This window comes from Sabethes cyaneus, chromosome 1, assembly GCF_943734655.1.
Source record: "Sabethes cyaneus chromosome 1, idSabCyanKW18_F2, whole genome shotgun sequence".
Lineage (NCBI taxonomy): Eukaryota > Metazoa > Arthropoda > Insecta > Diptera > Culicidae > Sabethes > Sabethes cyaneus.
In genome coordinates, this window is record NC_071353.1 from 21184530 (window position 1) to 21200050 (window position 15521).

Consider the following 15521-nt stretch of genomic DNA (forward strand, 5'->3'; position numbering starts at 1 on the left):
TGCCTGATCTCAAAACCGCGATTTCGGGCAGACGGCGGAGCCATACGGCCTTGCTAATAGGTAAGCCTAATACCTATAAGTTATTTTAATTATTTTTTTCATTTTAGCTTACGAAGCATCTCCTGCTATACAGTAAAAACTTTGGCCAAAACGAGTTTTAATACTGCACTCCATGTGCCAGATGAAATAATTGAATTAATTATTAGAAGCACTTATGGAACCTACAAGGACGCATTCCATTATTCCATTCGAAAGACTGGTGGTGAGATTGTTCTATTTTTGCCAATATATATTATCATCTTAATATCATATTATTAATAGTATTATTATTGATATCATATATGTGGAAGGATGGATGATGGAGTGGATTGGCAACTTGAATCCTTAAGGTCTGAAGCAAATATGGCAGTTCTTAATTCTCACAAACAAATCATCGCGTGGATTGTAATTGGTACAGCGAAATTGATTAATCACATGGAAGGATCCTAATGCTGGAAGGCGACTCTTATAACTCTACAACAACAACAACAACAACAACAACAACAACAACAACAACAACAACAACAACAACAACAACAACAACAACAACAACAACAACAACAACAACAACAACAACAACAACAACAACAACAACAACAACAACAACAACAACAACAACAACAACAACAACAACAACAACAACAACAACAACAACAACAACAACAACAACAACAACAACAACAACAACAACAACAACAACAACAACAACAGCAACAACAACAACAACTACTACTACTACTACTACTACTACTACTACTACTACTACTACTACTACTACTACTACTACTACTACTACTACTACTACTACTACTACTACTACTACTACTACTACTACTACTACTACTACTACTACTACTACTACTACTACTACTACTACTACTACTACTACTACTACTACTACTACTACTACTACTACTACTACTACTACTACTACTACTACTACTACTACTACTACTACTACTACTACTACTACTACTACTACTACTACTACTACTACTACTACTACTACTACTACTACTACTACTACTACTACTATGTTAAAAATAAGGGAAAATGAGCTAAATGGGGCACTTCCCGATGGCAAACAGAAAAGGGGTTAGCACCTCGAGATTCTCCGGAAAATTTTACGTAAGATCACTATCAGCCGTATCCTAATTACGTCTTTGCAACGGATGGAAAAACGGGAAAAAAGTGGGAGGAACAAAACGGAAGAAAAAAGGAAAAACTTGACAAAAACGAAAAGACTGGACAGAACAAGAGGGAGAAATGAGGGAGAGGAGAAAATATCAACAATAATAAAAAATAAAGAAAACGAGAGCAAGCTGGACAGAATAGGAGAAAAAACGGGACAAAGAAGTAGGAAAAGAAAAAGAGAAAGCATGTGAGCAGGAAAATTAAGAAACGGGAGCAGAAATTGAGAAAAATGGGATTTTTTTTTCGATTTTCCGGAAAACGAAAGACAAATGGGATAACGAACGTGCCAGAAACAGAGAAAATATAAAACATAATAGGAAGGGCCTCACAGTTGGCTTCGAGGTATGACGCTGTCCTCATAAGCCAGTCGTCGTATGTGCAAATCTCTGGGAGAGGCTGTTGGAATCAATAGGATCGTAGCAACTGGCCCTGCAATTGCCCTGTATTCTAACAGCTGGCTGCGAAGTCTGTCGGACGAAACCAAAAAGAAGTTAACGAAAAAAACGGGCCTGAAAATGGTAGAAAAATGGTACAGAAAAGAGAAAAACAAGACGAAAATCGGGACTGAACCGAGGGAAAACGGGACAGGAAGACAAGAGAAAGAGTAAAAAGCGGGCAGAAAGGAGGAGAAATGAGGAGGGAAAAGGAAGGAAAACGAAACGAACAGAGGGAAGACATGACAGAAAAAGAATTGATAGAGAAGGTGGGAAAACGAGAAAGAAAAGTAGAGAAACGGAACAGAAAACTAGAGAAATGCCTAGCGAAAAATAGAATATCTAGAGAGAAATAAGAAAACCGATAAAGGAAATGAGGAAAACGAGAAAAAGAGATCAAACGGGATATAAAAGGAGAAAGATGGGTTATGGGAGAAATGGGACAGAGAAAGAAGAAAAGAAACACAGGATAAGCAAACAAAGAAAAGGAGAGAAATTGACGAAACGGAAGAGAAAGACCCGAGAGCAAAACGAATGCAAGGAGTCCAAAATAAAAAAAATTATGACAGAAAGGAAGAAAAATGGGACACCTAAAAGTGGAAAAACGGAACGGATACAGACGAAAAATGAAGAGAAATGAAAACTGGAGCCGAAAATAAGGGAAAGGAAGCAGGGAAGAGTAGAGACAGAAAATAAAATTACAAAAAAAATGAGTGATAAACAGCACTGAAAATAAGAAAAAAAATGCGGTAGAAAAAGAAGCAATCCGGAACAATGAAACAGCAAACACGGGCCAGAAAAAAAGAAAAACAAAAGAAATAAAGGAATAAATGGAAGGAATGAGACAAAAACAAGAGCAAAAAGCTAGACAACGGTCAAGAAAAGAAGATAAAAGGAAGGACAAGTAGAAAACAGCACTAGAAAAGAGCAAAAAGGAACATTAAGAAGGTAAAACGTAAGAGAGTAACGAAATATTTCAATACTAATTTCAATTAAAGTTTCGTGTCCATGTCCACCTTCAACTTTAATTCCAAATAATTTTTAAATTAATCTTCAAAGTCTATTCCGATTTTATATCTATTTCCAAGTTAAACTTCCAGTCCAAATTACTCCAAATTTTAGTCTTATTTCAAATCCAATTTCAAGTCCAAATTCCAGTTCAATATGAAATAAAGCTTCAAGCCAAAATTAGTCCAAATTCAAATTTTATTTTCCACCTCAATTTTCTAGTCCAGTTCCAAGCCAAATTTCTGGTCCGATTGCAACTTTGATTTTAAATTCAATCTGAAAGTCAAGGAGTTTTCAACGTAATCGGCCGGTATTTTTGTCATAAGTTATATAATTGATTCGCCATCCTACGATTACACGATTTGCCAGGTTAAAACATTATTCTGAAAGGTTCCGTTTATGTCTGGGCACTCTAACAGGTGGCAGTTCGTGGTAATTAAAGAATGATTGACCAAGCGGCGAGAAGACGACCTTCAAATTCTGTAAAGGAACAATGCTTCGCACTGCGAGTTTGGGGTTAAAATTGGATTACATTTGGATTGGATATGGATTGGATTAGGATTTAGACTGAATTGGAGATACTGTAGGTTTAGATTGAAAATCATGGGGTTCAAATTTGATGTAAAGATTCAAAGAAATTCAATTCATACAACTCACCTGCTGTGATGCCCGTCAGTCGGTAATTGATCTTCGCATTTGGAGTACTTCTATCGTCTCGATCGGTAGCAGTAAAACTATCAACTACTGGCTCGGTTTCTAGTGCGTCCTCTTTGAGTCGCAAATCCGCGAGATCTGGCAGCACCGGGTTGTTGTCATTGATATCCAGCAGAATCAGCGTAAAGAGCGCGTCCGCCGTATTGCGCCGTCCCGAGCTATTCGGATTGTCGTGAGCTTTAACGCTAATGGTAAACCTATCTATTCCACTGTCCCGATCCAGTAATCGATTGTTTTGTTTCACCACTATTGCCCCCTTTTGTAGGGCACCTCGATTCGCCGGAACAGATTCCACTATTCGGTTCACCTCGAAGTAATTCTGCAGATTTTCGGAACTTGTCTTGTAATCAATTTCGAATGCAACCGTATGGTACGGTTCGTCCCGGTCCAGATCATTTACTTGCATGAGCAAAATCTCCGTTCCGGAGGTTGATTTTTCCAAAATTTCCACCTGCTCTGGAATGGTTTCGAACGAAGGGATCTTATTGTTCGTATCTGTGATGGCAATCTCAATTGATCCTTTTGTTTCAAAAAGACCATCAGTGAGAGTAATGTCCAGCGGAATGAAAAAGGTAATTGGGACATCGCAGTCAATTTTTTTCTTCGTAGCATTTACTAACAACATTCCCGTTGGGTCTATCATTATCCAGCCTTCGTGTTCTACCTGCTGTGGACTGTTGACTATAGTTAGTGTAAATTCCGGAGTAACCAATGCAACTACTTACGTTAACATATAACTGATCTGATTGAATTTTGGACCATCCCTGTCTCTAGCGGTTATGCTCCCAACAATCGTTCCCGTTTCGGCTTCTTCCAGAACAGATCGCTCGATCTGCAGTGTGTTTCCAACAAACTCCGGAGCATTATCGTTCACATCTTCTATCTGAATAACTACGACGGTTTCCGCATCTCCCGGTGGAATCACCTGGTTCGAGTCTACCAGTGTCACCGTTAGAAATAGCGTTTCGTACTCTTCATAATCCAACTTTTTGTTGATGGCGTTCTGGTCAAGGTTTGGATTCACCCGTATTTTTCCAACGATCCGGTTTCGATTAGAATTATCAACTTCAAAAACCAGGCAACTAGAGGGAGTACAGTGAAAGTAAGAATGTTTTGAGAAATACAACGACCTACCCTTCAAAGACGTCCGGTGAAATCTGTAAGCCTCCTTTGACTCCATAACTTTTCTGCCAATCTATCGAAAACCGGAGTTCAGCTGTGGAATCCGGATCAGTTCCGATGATTTCAGCATCTATCTCGTCGACCATAATCACCGTGTTAGGTTGTGAGTTCTCTGCGATGTGCATTCTTCCTCGCGGCTAAAAAGTGCACCAATTACGAAAGCTTTAGCCGATTTAAAGTAGGTAAGCAGAATCAGCAGATTACTTACCAGTGTAATCAAGGGAGGTTTATTGTTAACATCAAGCACGGTGATTACCAGCTGCGCAAATACCTGGTGGAGCGGTTCGTTTTTGCTCGTTTGAAGAGTATCTTGAGCTTCCAACTGAACGATCACTTCGGGAGATACATCCCAGTCGAAAATGGCATTTCGGGCGGTACTGATTTCGAAGCTAAACGTGGGCACTGAAGATGGTTCGCTCGAATCATCCTCCAACCGTGTAATCACAAGATCATTACTAATACGGCTGAGAATACGTAGTGACACGTTATCGTCTATGTCACGATCGGTGACGTGAACTTGCACCAATGGATAGTTCTCGCCGATGGTTTCATTTATTTCGATCTGATAGGTATTCTGATCAAACGCTGGAACTTCATCGTTCCAATTCTCCAGTGTAATGTTAAGAACTTGTTGTTCTGTATGAGAGCTGTTTGCCAGCTCCCTAGCCGTTACTATCAATTGAAAGAACTGGCGCTCCGGAAGCTCGTAGTCTAGCTGGACAGTATTAACGATGGTAAGTGTGAAAGATGCTAGCTGATAACCACTGGTCGGAACAATACTGAACGAAGCAGCTCCTGGTAGATCTTTGTCAGAGACTATCTCGTGTAACTTTACCTCGTACGTTCCATTATCTCCCTGTCAATTATTGAATTAATCAATGATCCAACGAACCAACGCTATAGTGGAAGCAATAACTCACCAGGTCTGGATCATTGATATTAAACGTTTCCAGTGGAAGATTCATCAATGTATTTTCCCAGAAGATCAGGTTCGTCGGAGTAACCTCAAACTTCGGATAATGATCGTTATCATCGTCCAAGATAATAGCAGCCTCAATGGTGGTAATATACGATTCATTATGGCATTTAAAGGCGGATATCTACGGAAAGAATCACGCATAATTCGTCTACTGGTTTACTATTTAGACACGATTACAAACCGTAAACTTGTAGAATTCATTCTGCAATTCGTCTCGATCGATTTTATCCACGTTCAGAATTCCAGTTTCGCGCCCGATATGGAAATATCTGCTATCTGAAATGATTTGCATTCAAGTTATACGACTTCAAGCACTCGATTCAGCTACTCACAATCTTCTTCCTCCACTGTTATTCCGTAACACACCGTGGCGTTGAGTCCGGTGTCGCCGTCGATGGCGACTACCCTCGTTTCGAACTCTCGCTTTTCCATAATGCGCTGTGTCGTAAACGGTTTGGTGAAAATGGGTGGACGGCTTTCGACATTTTGAACCTGTATGACCAGGTTCAGCGTGAAGTTGTGCGTTCTGTCCAAATCGTACACCGTGACGGGAAAGCTGTACACCGCCCGCTGAGTATAGTCCAAAGATTTTAGAACTCTGTGCAACAGTATTGACGAAAGAGATTATTAAATTCACTTCAAGTATAAATTAGCTTACCTTAGTTTAAATTGTTTTCTAGTGCGATCTCTACTATTGGGATCGGTAGTATCCTCAAACTCGAAAAGCTCAGCCTCGTCACCAGGAATAACGAACTCCAACTCATTCGTGTACTGTCCTTCGATTCCTTTCTCATCGAAGCCGTCCGCGTGGTATACCGTATAACTGCAGTTGGAAAGAAAGTCTGCGCGACCTTCCTCTATTACGCAATCGTTATCACTGGACATAACAGGAGCGTTATCCAGTATGTTGACTAATCTAAAAGGCATTTCGATAGTTTTTGTGTTATCACCGTCAAGAGCTAGTGTGAGCTGGTATATGTGATGCTGATTTTGCTCGTAATCAATCTGATTGTGGATGACGATAAACAAATCGCCTGCTTCATCAGATATCTGTGCTCCCAAACCTGCAGATTGGCTTCCTATATTTATACTTTCGCCGAGGTAATTCAGTTTAATCATCTTAAAGGGAACTGCCATTCCCTCCCATATCGTGATCCACAAGGAGTTAAAGTTCGAATCGTATTCGTCGATTTTTATTTTTTCCTCATCCATTGAAACGAGAGGGGGCGTTCCCCAATTCCCCGGAAGACCCTGGCCGAAGATAACTGGAACTAGTAACAGCAGGATCAGGAAACACTGGAAATAGCGGAAAATGATGGTTAAGAATTCTTTGAACTATCAATCTAAAAATATCCTAGATTAAAGATCGACGTCTCAAAGAGATGATTAAAAATAAGAATAACAGAAACGAGAAACAATATGAGCACGTCACTGCAGAAAAGGCGCTTTTGTTGTTATTCGCTGATTCGAGAAAAAAAGCACGATTGATTAATTGAGAATCTTAGTGGCAAACCTACGACCAATTATTCCTGTTCTATTAGCGACATTACCATCCGGCGTCCCTGGCAGAGATACGACTCTTCATATGCTTCTGTACTTTCATCTACTATGCTACTACTAGAATGTTCGAGGTTGACTCTTTCTAAAATAACCGAACTGGCACTGGAGGTGCGGTGCGAAAAAAAGTTTCACAGAGAATTTATTTGATATGATTGCTTTATTTACTCCTTTAACAAACAGGGAATAATATATCAAACGAGTTCAAAACCTAATTTTCCAGTGTGCCCTGAAACAGACCTATTCACAAATGTAAAATTGCAATGATTGACGAGTACATTCGTTCTTTCTCACGCAATCGGTATCGCTCTCGTTCGTACAATACGCCAATCAATCGACATTTTTCGACGTATGACTAATGTTCCACACCAATCGGAACAATGTAATCAGCGAGTAACATCAATTGGCGTTATTGATTTAGACCAATAAGGCACTGATTGGCAAAAGACGAAGCGGACGAAACCTGGTCAGCTGAAAGTAGCAGCAGCAATGTTTATCAATCTTAAATAGTAGGTACTTCTGATTTTCATTAACAGCCAATATGGAGGCTAGTGATTGCTAATAGTCTGCAACTTGCATTCTATACTATCTTATCGGTTTGCAACAACAACGGAATTCAGTGAAGCGACTTTGATACTTTTTCCTTTATTCCTTCGTTGTTCGATTTCTACGTTCGTGTGTAATCTGCCCTTTACGCCTGCAACATTTACTTTTTTTTTGAATCTCTACAGGTTTGGTAATTTAGTGTTTGCATCCTTCAGTTGTAAAAGTAACGGGACTTTAGTATTTTTTTACGCAGTTTTATAACACGAAATTCGAAATTTATTTTTATGAAAATCTCTTTTTACGTGATATATTTTTAACAATTTCACAAAAACAATTCATCTTATCGATTCAATGCCAATAACATCATCTGTTTTTACACCATAAGTAATCAAAAATAATGCTTAAAGATTAAACTTTTCAGTGAACATAAACTTTTATTAACCCTAAACCAACAATGATAGAAATTGATCGATCAAACTTTCATTCTTACGCAGAGCCGGCGCTAGCCAATTTGCCGCTCCAAGCAAATCCTCAAAATGGCGCCCTCAGAATTTAGTCCTAAAAATAAGGTAGATTTATTCGGATAGATATTGCATTAACGACGTCAAAATGGCAAAATTGTTTATTTGATGCTTTCTATCCGCATTTAAAATTAATTTTTGCGTCCCATCTAACCAATTTTTCCTTTTATTCCAAGCTAATCGCTTCTAACCATAAAACAAATATTAAAAGTATCGCAAGTATCGGTTGAAGCATACAACATGTAAATGTTAATGTCTAGTACATCTAACAATTGAAAAAAATGTTTCAATAAAATTACATAGCAGCAGTATCTAAAACAGAGTTAAAGCTTCCACTTTAAATTTCTGAGCAGAATGTTTGTCATTTGCATTATATGAAAAAAGTTTCTTCTTGAAGCAGGACCGTATTCAATCCTCGAAAATAAGCAACACATCAAAGTTACAATTAACCATCATTTCTCTTGCATAATTGTCGGATTCTTGAAACCCATTATCAGAATGATAAACCTTCAAAAATAAAAAAGTTCAGCTCAAAATTCATGTTGCTTCAGAAACTTTGTCCTCATACCTTGCTGCTTCACCAAAAGATAAATCTATTGATTGAGATTCGAAAATCTGCCCTGAAAAATTTCTAAATAATTTAATAGCGTCAAACGACCTTCCCACCCCGCTTATCTGAGTGTTTTAATTGTTAAGTTTTGTTACAAATAGGTTTCATCAAAATAATCAAGGCTGTAGTTTAGTAGCATTGCAACTCGGATTTTTTGGTCGGAGTGCAAACGAAAAGCGGAGAATGGTGTAGGCATATGAACCATGAACTTAAAGAGATCCGCATAGTAGATCTGACGAAAGCCGGAGAATACGGTGGGCCGGTTACGTCGCAAGGATAACTGTGCAGTAAAATCTGTTGTCTTCAAGACCTCCATCAGCATTAGGAATACAGGAACCCAACGTCCTAGATGGCTCGACCAAGTCAAAGTCAATTTGCTTATATCGAAACGGTCAACGAATTAGCGACAAGTAGCCCAGGACAGCGGAAAGTAGCTCTATATACAACATGAGCAATCCCGGCTCTATGCTGCTAAGGAAGAAGGAGGAGAGTTTTATATTACACGCTATGTCCAAAGGTAGTTATTATTTAACTTTCATGCACCTCAGATTTCTCTTCACAGGATGTTAGTATCGGTCAAAACAATTAATTTAATGAAGGTCTTAAAATATTCTATCTTGGGTTTTTGACAAAATTCAATTTTAAAGGTTATATAGGGGTCATCTCCTTTCAAGTGATCATATCCGTTGTAATCGACCACCTCCAATTTCATGCAAATCTGGTATAATTGCTCATTCCGACCCCACATTCAATTACCCAAAGTTTTGTACAGATTGATCAATCCCCCTTGCAGTGACATGCAGTGAAAAATGAGTTTTTTTGAAAATCTGAGAAAACTGGAGCAGCGTCACTGCTAGGGGGATTGATCAATCCATACAAAACTTTGGAAAATTGAATGTGGGGTCAGAATGAGCAATTACCCCAAATTTGGCTGAAATCGGAGGTGGTCGATTACAACGGATATGATCACTTGTGAGGGGATGACCCCTAAATAATCTTGACAATTGAATTTTGTCAAAACCCCAAGATAGAATATTTTAAGACCTTCGTTAAATTAATTGTCTTGACCAATACTAACATCCTGTGAAGCGAAATCTGAGGTGCATGTAAGTTAAATAATAAGTACCTTCGGACATAGCGTGTATTACTTACTAGCTGACCCGACAAACTTCGTATTGCCACAAATTAAAATGTGTTGTACATAAATCGTGAATCTGTCACAATCTCGAGTTTAGCAAGTTTCTGAAGAGCTCAACCTAAGATATCTCATTTGGGCAGTTACGTCACTATGAGAGCATGGGTAGTTTAATTTACAAATTTTCAATTTTTCTTCAAAGTAAAGTAGAAAACAATCCCACCGTTACTTAGCCAGATAAAATAAAGCGGATAACACTTAAATAATCGCCGTGATTGTATAACAGTCTTTGGTGGTCTTGTTATTGTCTGTTATGTTTTATGGAAGAGTATAAAATTTCTCGAGTTCGATTAGTGTTTGAGTTACGCAAAAATTTATGTTTTATTTGTATAAGAGTCCTTATTCCCCTACCACAGGGGTGAGGGGTCTCATCTCAAACCATCATAAAAGAAATCCTGCCTACAAATTCCTCCACACGCCAAATCTGGTTCCATTTGCTTGATTAGTTCTAGAGTTATGAGGAAATTTGTATTTCATTTGTATGGGAACCCCCCCCCCCTCTCCTAAAAAGGGAAGGGGTCCTAATTCATCATATAAAAAATTCTTGCCTCCAAGAACCTTCACATGCCAAATTTGGTTCCATTTGCTTGATTAGTTCTCGAGTTGTGAGGAAATTTGTATTTCATTTGTATGCGAGCCCCCCCCCCCTCCTAAAGAGGGGAGGGGCTTAATGCACCATAAAAAAATTCCTATCTCCAAAAATATCCACATGCCAAGTTTTGCTCCATTTGCCTGATTAGTTCTCGAGTTGTGCAAAAATTTTTGTTTCATTTATAAGAACCATCATAAGAACCTTCCTCGGCTCCAAAAACCCCTACATGCAAATTTTCACGACGATCGGTTCAGTAGTTTTCGATTCTATAAGGAACATACCAACAGACAGACAGACAGAAATCTATTTTAATGGATTACCTACGAATGGCCGAAACACAAATGGCCGAATCACGAATGGCCGAAACACAAATGGCCGAAATAACAAATGGCATAATATATCTAATGGCCGAATCACAAAAGGCCGAAACACGAATGGCCGAATGTCATATTTGGCTGAAAATATTCACGGCCTTCAACTTGCACAAACATTGGGAACATGCTGTCCTTACTCGCTACCGCTCGTTCGGACTTAACTAAGGGATAATGCTTACTAGTCAGTAAACCTAGGAAAATACATACACCTAAATAGAAGTGGTTTCTGCAGGGGGGCTGCCCCCCGCAGTGGCCGGCGCTTCCGACGGCGGTTCACCGGCGAACACTCGCGGAATCATCTAGGAAACATTTGCCACTGACACGGTTAATAGGTATTGCACGTTATAATGATCGTAAATCATTTGCGCTTAGGGGAAGAAAGAACTTTCAATCGTCTATACTCTATAGTAAATAGTTGTGTTCCTAATTGTGTTTTTGTTTGATTAAAGTTATTTGTTAACTGCTAACTGCTTGCCAATTCAAATTTTTTATTGGATAGTTTATTTAGGCATTCCGAAATAATTCGGCCTTTCGTGATTCGGTCATTCGTGATTCGGTCTTTCGCGATTCGGCCTTCTGTGACTGTTTTTGAAATTCGGCCACTTGGATTTCGACCATTCGTGATTCGGCCATTTGTGTTTCGGCCATTCGGTACCAGCCGGTCCTTATCAGGTAAATGATGAAATGAATGTAAATTTTTGCTTTTCATGGTAAATGAGTTTCAGTATACTGCTTAACCGCGGCCACGATAGCTACATCCCGCTGATGAGTCTGCCATCTTAGGTGTAACTTTCGGGATATAGCGTTTCATATTCAGCCGCTCACTCCGAGACAGGTGCTGTTCGAGCCGCCCTTCAACTGAGAAACAGGCGGTTCAGGTTTGCACCTCCCAGCTTATCTGCATGAAACATGCTATGTTATAGCCATCGGTCAATCGTAAGCAGGGCCGGCGCTTCCCTTAAGCAAAGCAAGCAGCTGCTTGGAGCGCCACTTTGAGGGGGTGCCATTTCGGCTACATTAAAAAAACCGATTTAATCCACCTAGTGGTGAAAGGAACCTTTGTTATACGGTCTTACTTACTATTTGAGATAGAAATCGACACATCTTCGTAACATAATTCATCTATTGGTTATCGTTACGTAGTGCGTTGGTTTACATAAAATTTTTGAAAATTGAATAAGTTTACAAAATTTGAACAAAATAGAAACATTTTAAAATTTTGATAGATCCTTTTTTCGTGAAATTGCTGAGTAAGGATAAGTAAGTTGTTATTAATCTGAGTAAGTGCAAATAAAAGTAAGTTGTAAGAGGAAATCTTATTCTTTAACATATACATTGTCTAGTAAACGTCTAGTTTATAGGTTTTTGAACTATGCATAGTTTCCTGTAATGCCATTCTATTTGAATCACATCAATAGAGTTTTCTTGAATAATTTTCATCAATTTTTATTAACCTTCGGCTACTCACGCCGTTGTATTTTATACAACACGTGTAGGTTTTTCAACGCCATATTGTTATAAAGTTACAAATCGTTGTTTAACAAACGTATATTCTTCAACAAACTTATTGTGAGCAAAATATCATAATTATTTAATCAATTAATAATTTAAATTGTTGGGAAATGTATGCAGCAAAACTATCAGCAAATGTAAAATGTTTAAAATGTATTCGTCTGCTGGTAGTCAAGTAATTCGGAGTCAAAATTAGGGTATTCTGTATAATCAAAATTCTACAGTTCCTAAACAAGCAAACATACAGGTATACTATTTTCAGCAAAGTTGTGTATTTTTACTATTTGTACAATTTTGTAGTACATGAAAAAGTCATACAACAATTACAAAAAGAGCAAAAATAGAAAAACTGATTTTACAAATTCATATACAATAAATAAGATATTTCTATCTTCGCTGCAGAAATAGAAGGTTACTGTCTTTAGCAAAATATCTTGAAATAATATGCTCTATAACTTTGCAGAACACATCAATCTTCCAAAGGTTCGATAAACCTAAAACCAAGTTTTCCTAGTCAAAACTCTAATGCACACGTTTTCTTCGGTTTGGGGCTATTTTGCGCGCGAGTAACTGTGTTACAAAAGTTGGCGCGAATGTTCGAGGGTTAATATCTTTTTACCGGTAAAACCAATTCTTATGAAATTTTGCATATATATTCGTAGTGTCAAAAGCTCTCGTTTGATATTAAAATAATTGAAATTAGGTAAATTATCTTGGTTAAAATCATTATAAATTATTGTTAATTTTGGTGTGGTGTATACGGTTGCTCATAACTTTCAAATTAAACGTCCAATCAAAAAACCATTCAATAGTGATCTATTAGCATATATTATCTTTCAAATGAGACTAATAGCGCATAAATCGGTTTAGCCATCTCCAAGAAACAGGCGATAATTATTACCTTGTCAAAACAGGTTTTTTAAGCATAACTTTTAAACTACTTGTTTGTTTTCGATTAAAAATTTCTGAATAATTTAGTTTCAATACGGGCTTTCATTTGATACTAAGATCGTTGAAATCGGTCGAGTAGTTCCGGAGAAACCCGTGTCACGTATTTTTCACATTTTTGCTCATAACTTTTAAACGGAACGTCGTATCACGAAACAACTCAATAGTGATCTACTAGACAATAATACCTTTCAAACAAAAGTAATAGCGAACGATTCGGTTCAGCCATCTCTGAGAAACAGGCGATAGAAAAAATCATTACATACATACACACACACACACACACACACACACACACACACACACACACACACACACACACACACACACACACACACACACACACACACACACACACACACACACACACACACACACACACACACACACACACACACACACACACACACACACACACACACACACACACACACACACACACACACACACACACACACACACACACACACACACACACACACACACACACACACACACACACACACACACACACACACACACACACACACACACACACACACACACACACACACACACACACACACACACACACACACACACACACACACACACACACACACACACACACACACACACACACACACACACACACACACACACACACACACACACACACACACACACACACACACACACACACACACACACACACACACACACACACACACACACACACACACACACACACACACACACACACACACACACACACACACACACACACACACACACAGACATTGCTCAAATCGTCGAACCCTATCGATTGGTATATGTGACTTGGCCCTCCGGGCCTCGGATCAATTTCGTGTTTTTCGACCAATTTTTAAACCTTTGTTATAGTATAACAAAGGTAAAAACAAGCAATAAATAAATCATTACCTACCTATAAAAATGGGCTGGTACCGAATGGCCGATACACAAATTGCCGAATCACGAATGGCCGAAATCCAACTAGTCGAATTTCAGCAAGAGTCATAGAAGGCCGAATCACGAAAGGCCGAATCTCGAAAGGGCGAATCACGAATGACCGAATCACGAAAGGCCCAGTTTTCCAAAACGCTTAAATAACGACCGCTGGCCGCAAGTGTATGCCGGTGACCCAACGGTGGAGGCGACGGCCCCTGCAGAAGCCACTTCTATTTAGGTGCAAGCATTTTTCTAGGTTTATTGACTAGTAGGAATCATTAGTTAAGTCCTAACGAACGGCAGCAAGTAAGGACAGCACGTACCCAACGTTTGTGCAGGTTGAAGGCCGTGCATATTTTCGGCTGACTATGAAATTCGGCCATTCGTGTTTCTGCCTTTTGTGATTCGGCCATTCGTGATTCGGTCATTAGATATATCATGCCGTTTATTATTTCGACTATTTGTGCTCTGGCAATTCGTGATTCGACCATTTGTGTTTCGGCCAGTCGTAGGTAATCCGAATAACGCTTAAAAGACTGGACATCACCGTTACCGCTCCTAATTCTGCGCAGCTCCTAATTCTGCCCATTTTTCTTTATATAAGTATTTTTTAACATTGTGCATAACTATGATCATTCGTTATTTTTTTTATAAATGTCTGTTGAATATTACGCCATCATTCACAAACGGGCCATAATATTTGAGAGCGAAATAATTTAACGTGAAACTGAAAGTATTTTATATGACAGAAAACATCGTCGTTAGCACCAACGCTAAGATTGTCTTTCTAGAAAATTATCAAATTTATGATCGAAATTCTTTGCAATTATCAAATTGCCCAGCATAATTAGAAAGAATAATTAGTTTTAGTCATGTTTTAGACAAAAAGAGTGATTGCACGCATTGCATCCCTTAGAACAATGCGATGCAATAATGCGCAGATTTAGGCACAGATTTTTTATTCATGTTCCTAATTCTGCGCAGTCCTACGAAGAAATCGCGAAAGAATACGCAAACTCACCCAAATATCTGAGGTATAGAGGCATGAAAATTCAAGTAGAATCTTTAACTTGCATTGATTGGAATCCTGTGCTGTGTCTCGGGATCCGAATCTACGAGCATTCATGAAACCATATCCTCTATATTTTTTAATGCCCAACCTCATGGG

General features: G+C 38.7%; 1 protein-coding gene across 1 annotated transcript in view; it reads right to left on the bottom strand.

Moving 5' to 3' along the window:
- LOC128745468 (cadherin-23-like) overlaps positions 1 to 14736 on the bottom strand; it is a 30255-nt gene extending 15519 nt beyond the window's left edge. Inside the window, exons 1-9 of the mRNA XM_053842543.1 lie at positions 14677 to 14736; positions 6209 to 6846; positions 5883 to 6148; positions 5732 to 5826; positions 5492 to 5671; positions 4780 to 5427; positions 4524 to 4708; positions 4115 to 4471; positions 3333 to 4063 (exon numbers count right to left, since the gene is read on the bottom strand). Coding sequence (XP_053698518.1) covers positions 3333 to 4063; positions 4115 to 4471; positions 4524 to 4708; positions 4780 to 5427; positions 5492 to 5671; positions 5732 to 5826; positions 5883 to 6148; positions 6209 to 6846; positions 14677 to 14736 — 3160 coding nt within the window. The remainder of the gene's footprint in view (positions 1 to 3332; positions 4064 to 4114; positions 4472 to 4523; positions 4709 to 4779; positions 5428 to 5491; positions 5672 to 5731; positions 5827 to 5882; positions 6149 to 6208; positions 6847 to 14676) is intronic.
- Positions 14737 to 15521: the final 785 nt, after the last annotated feature.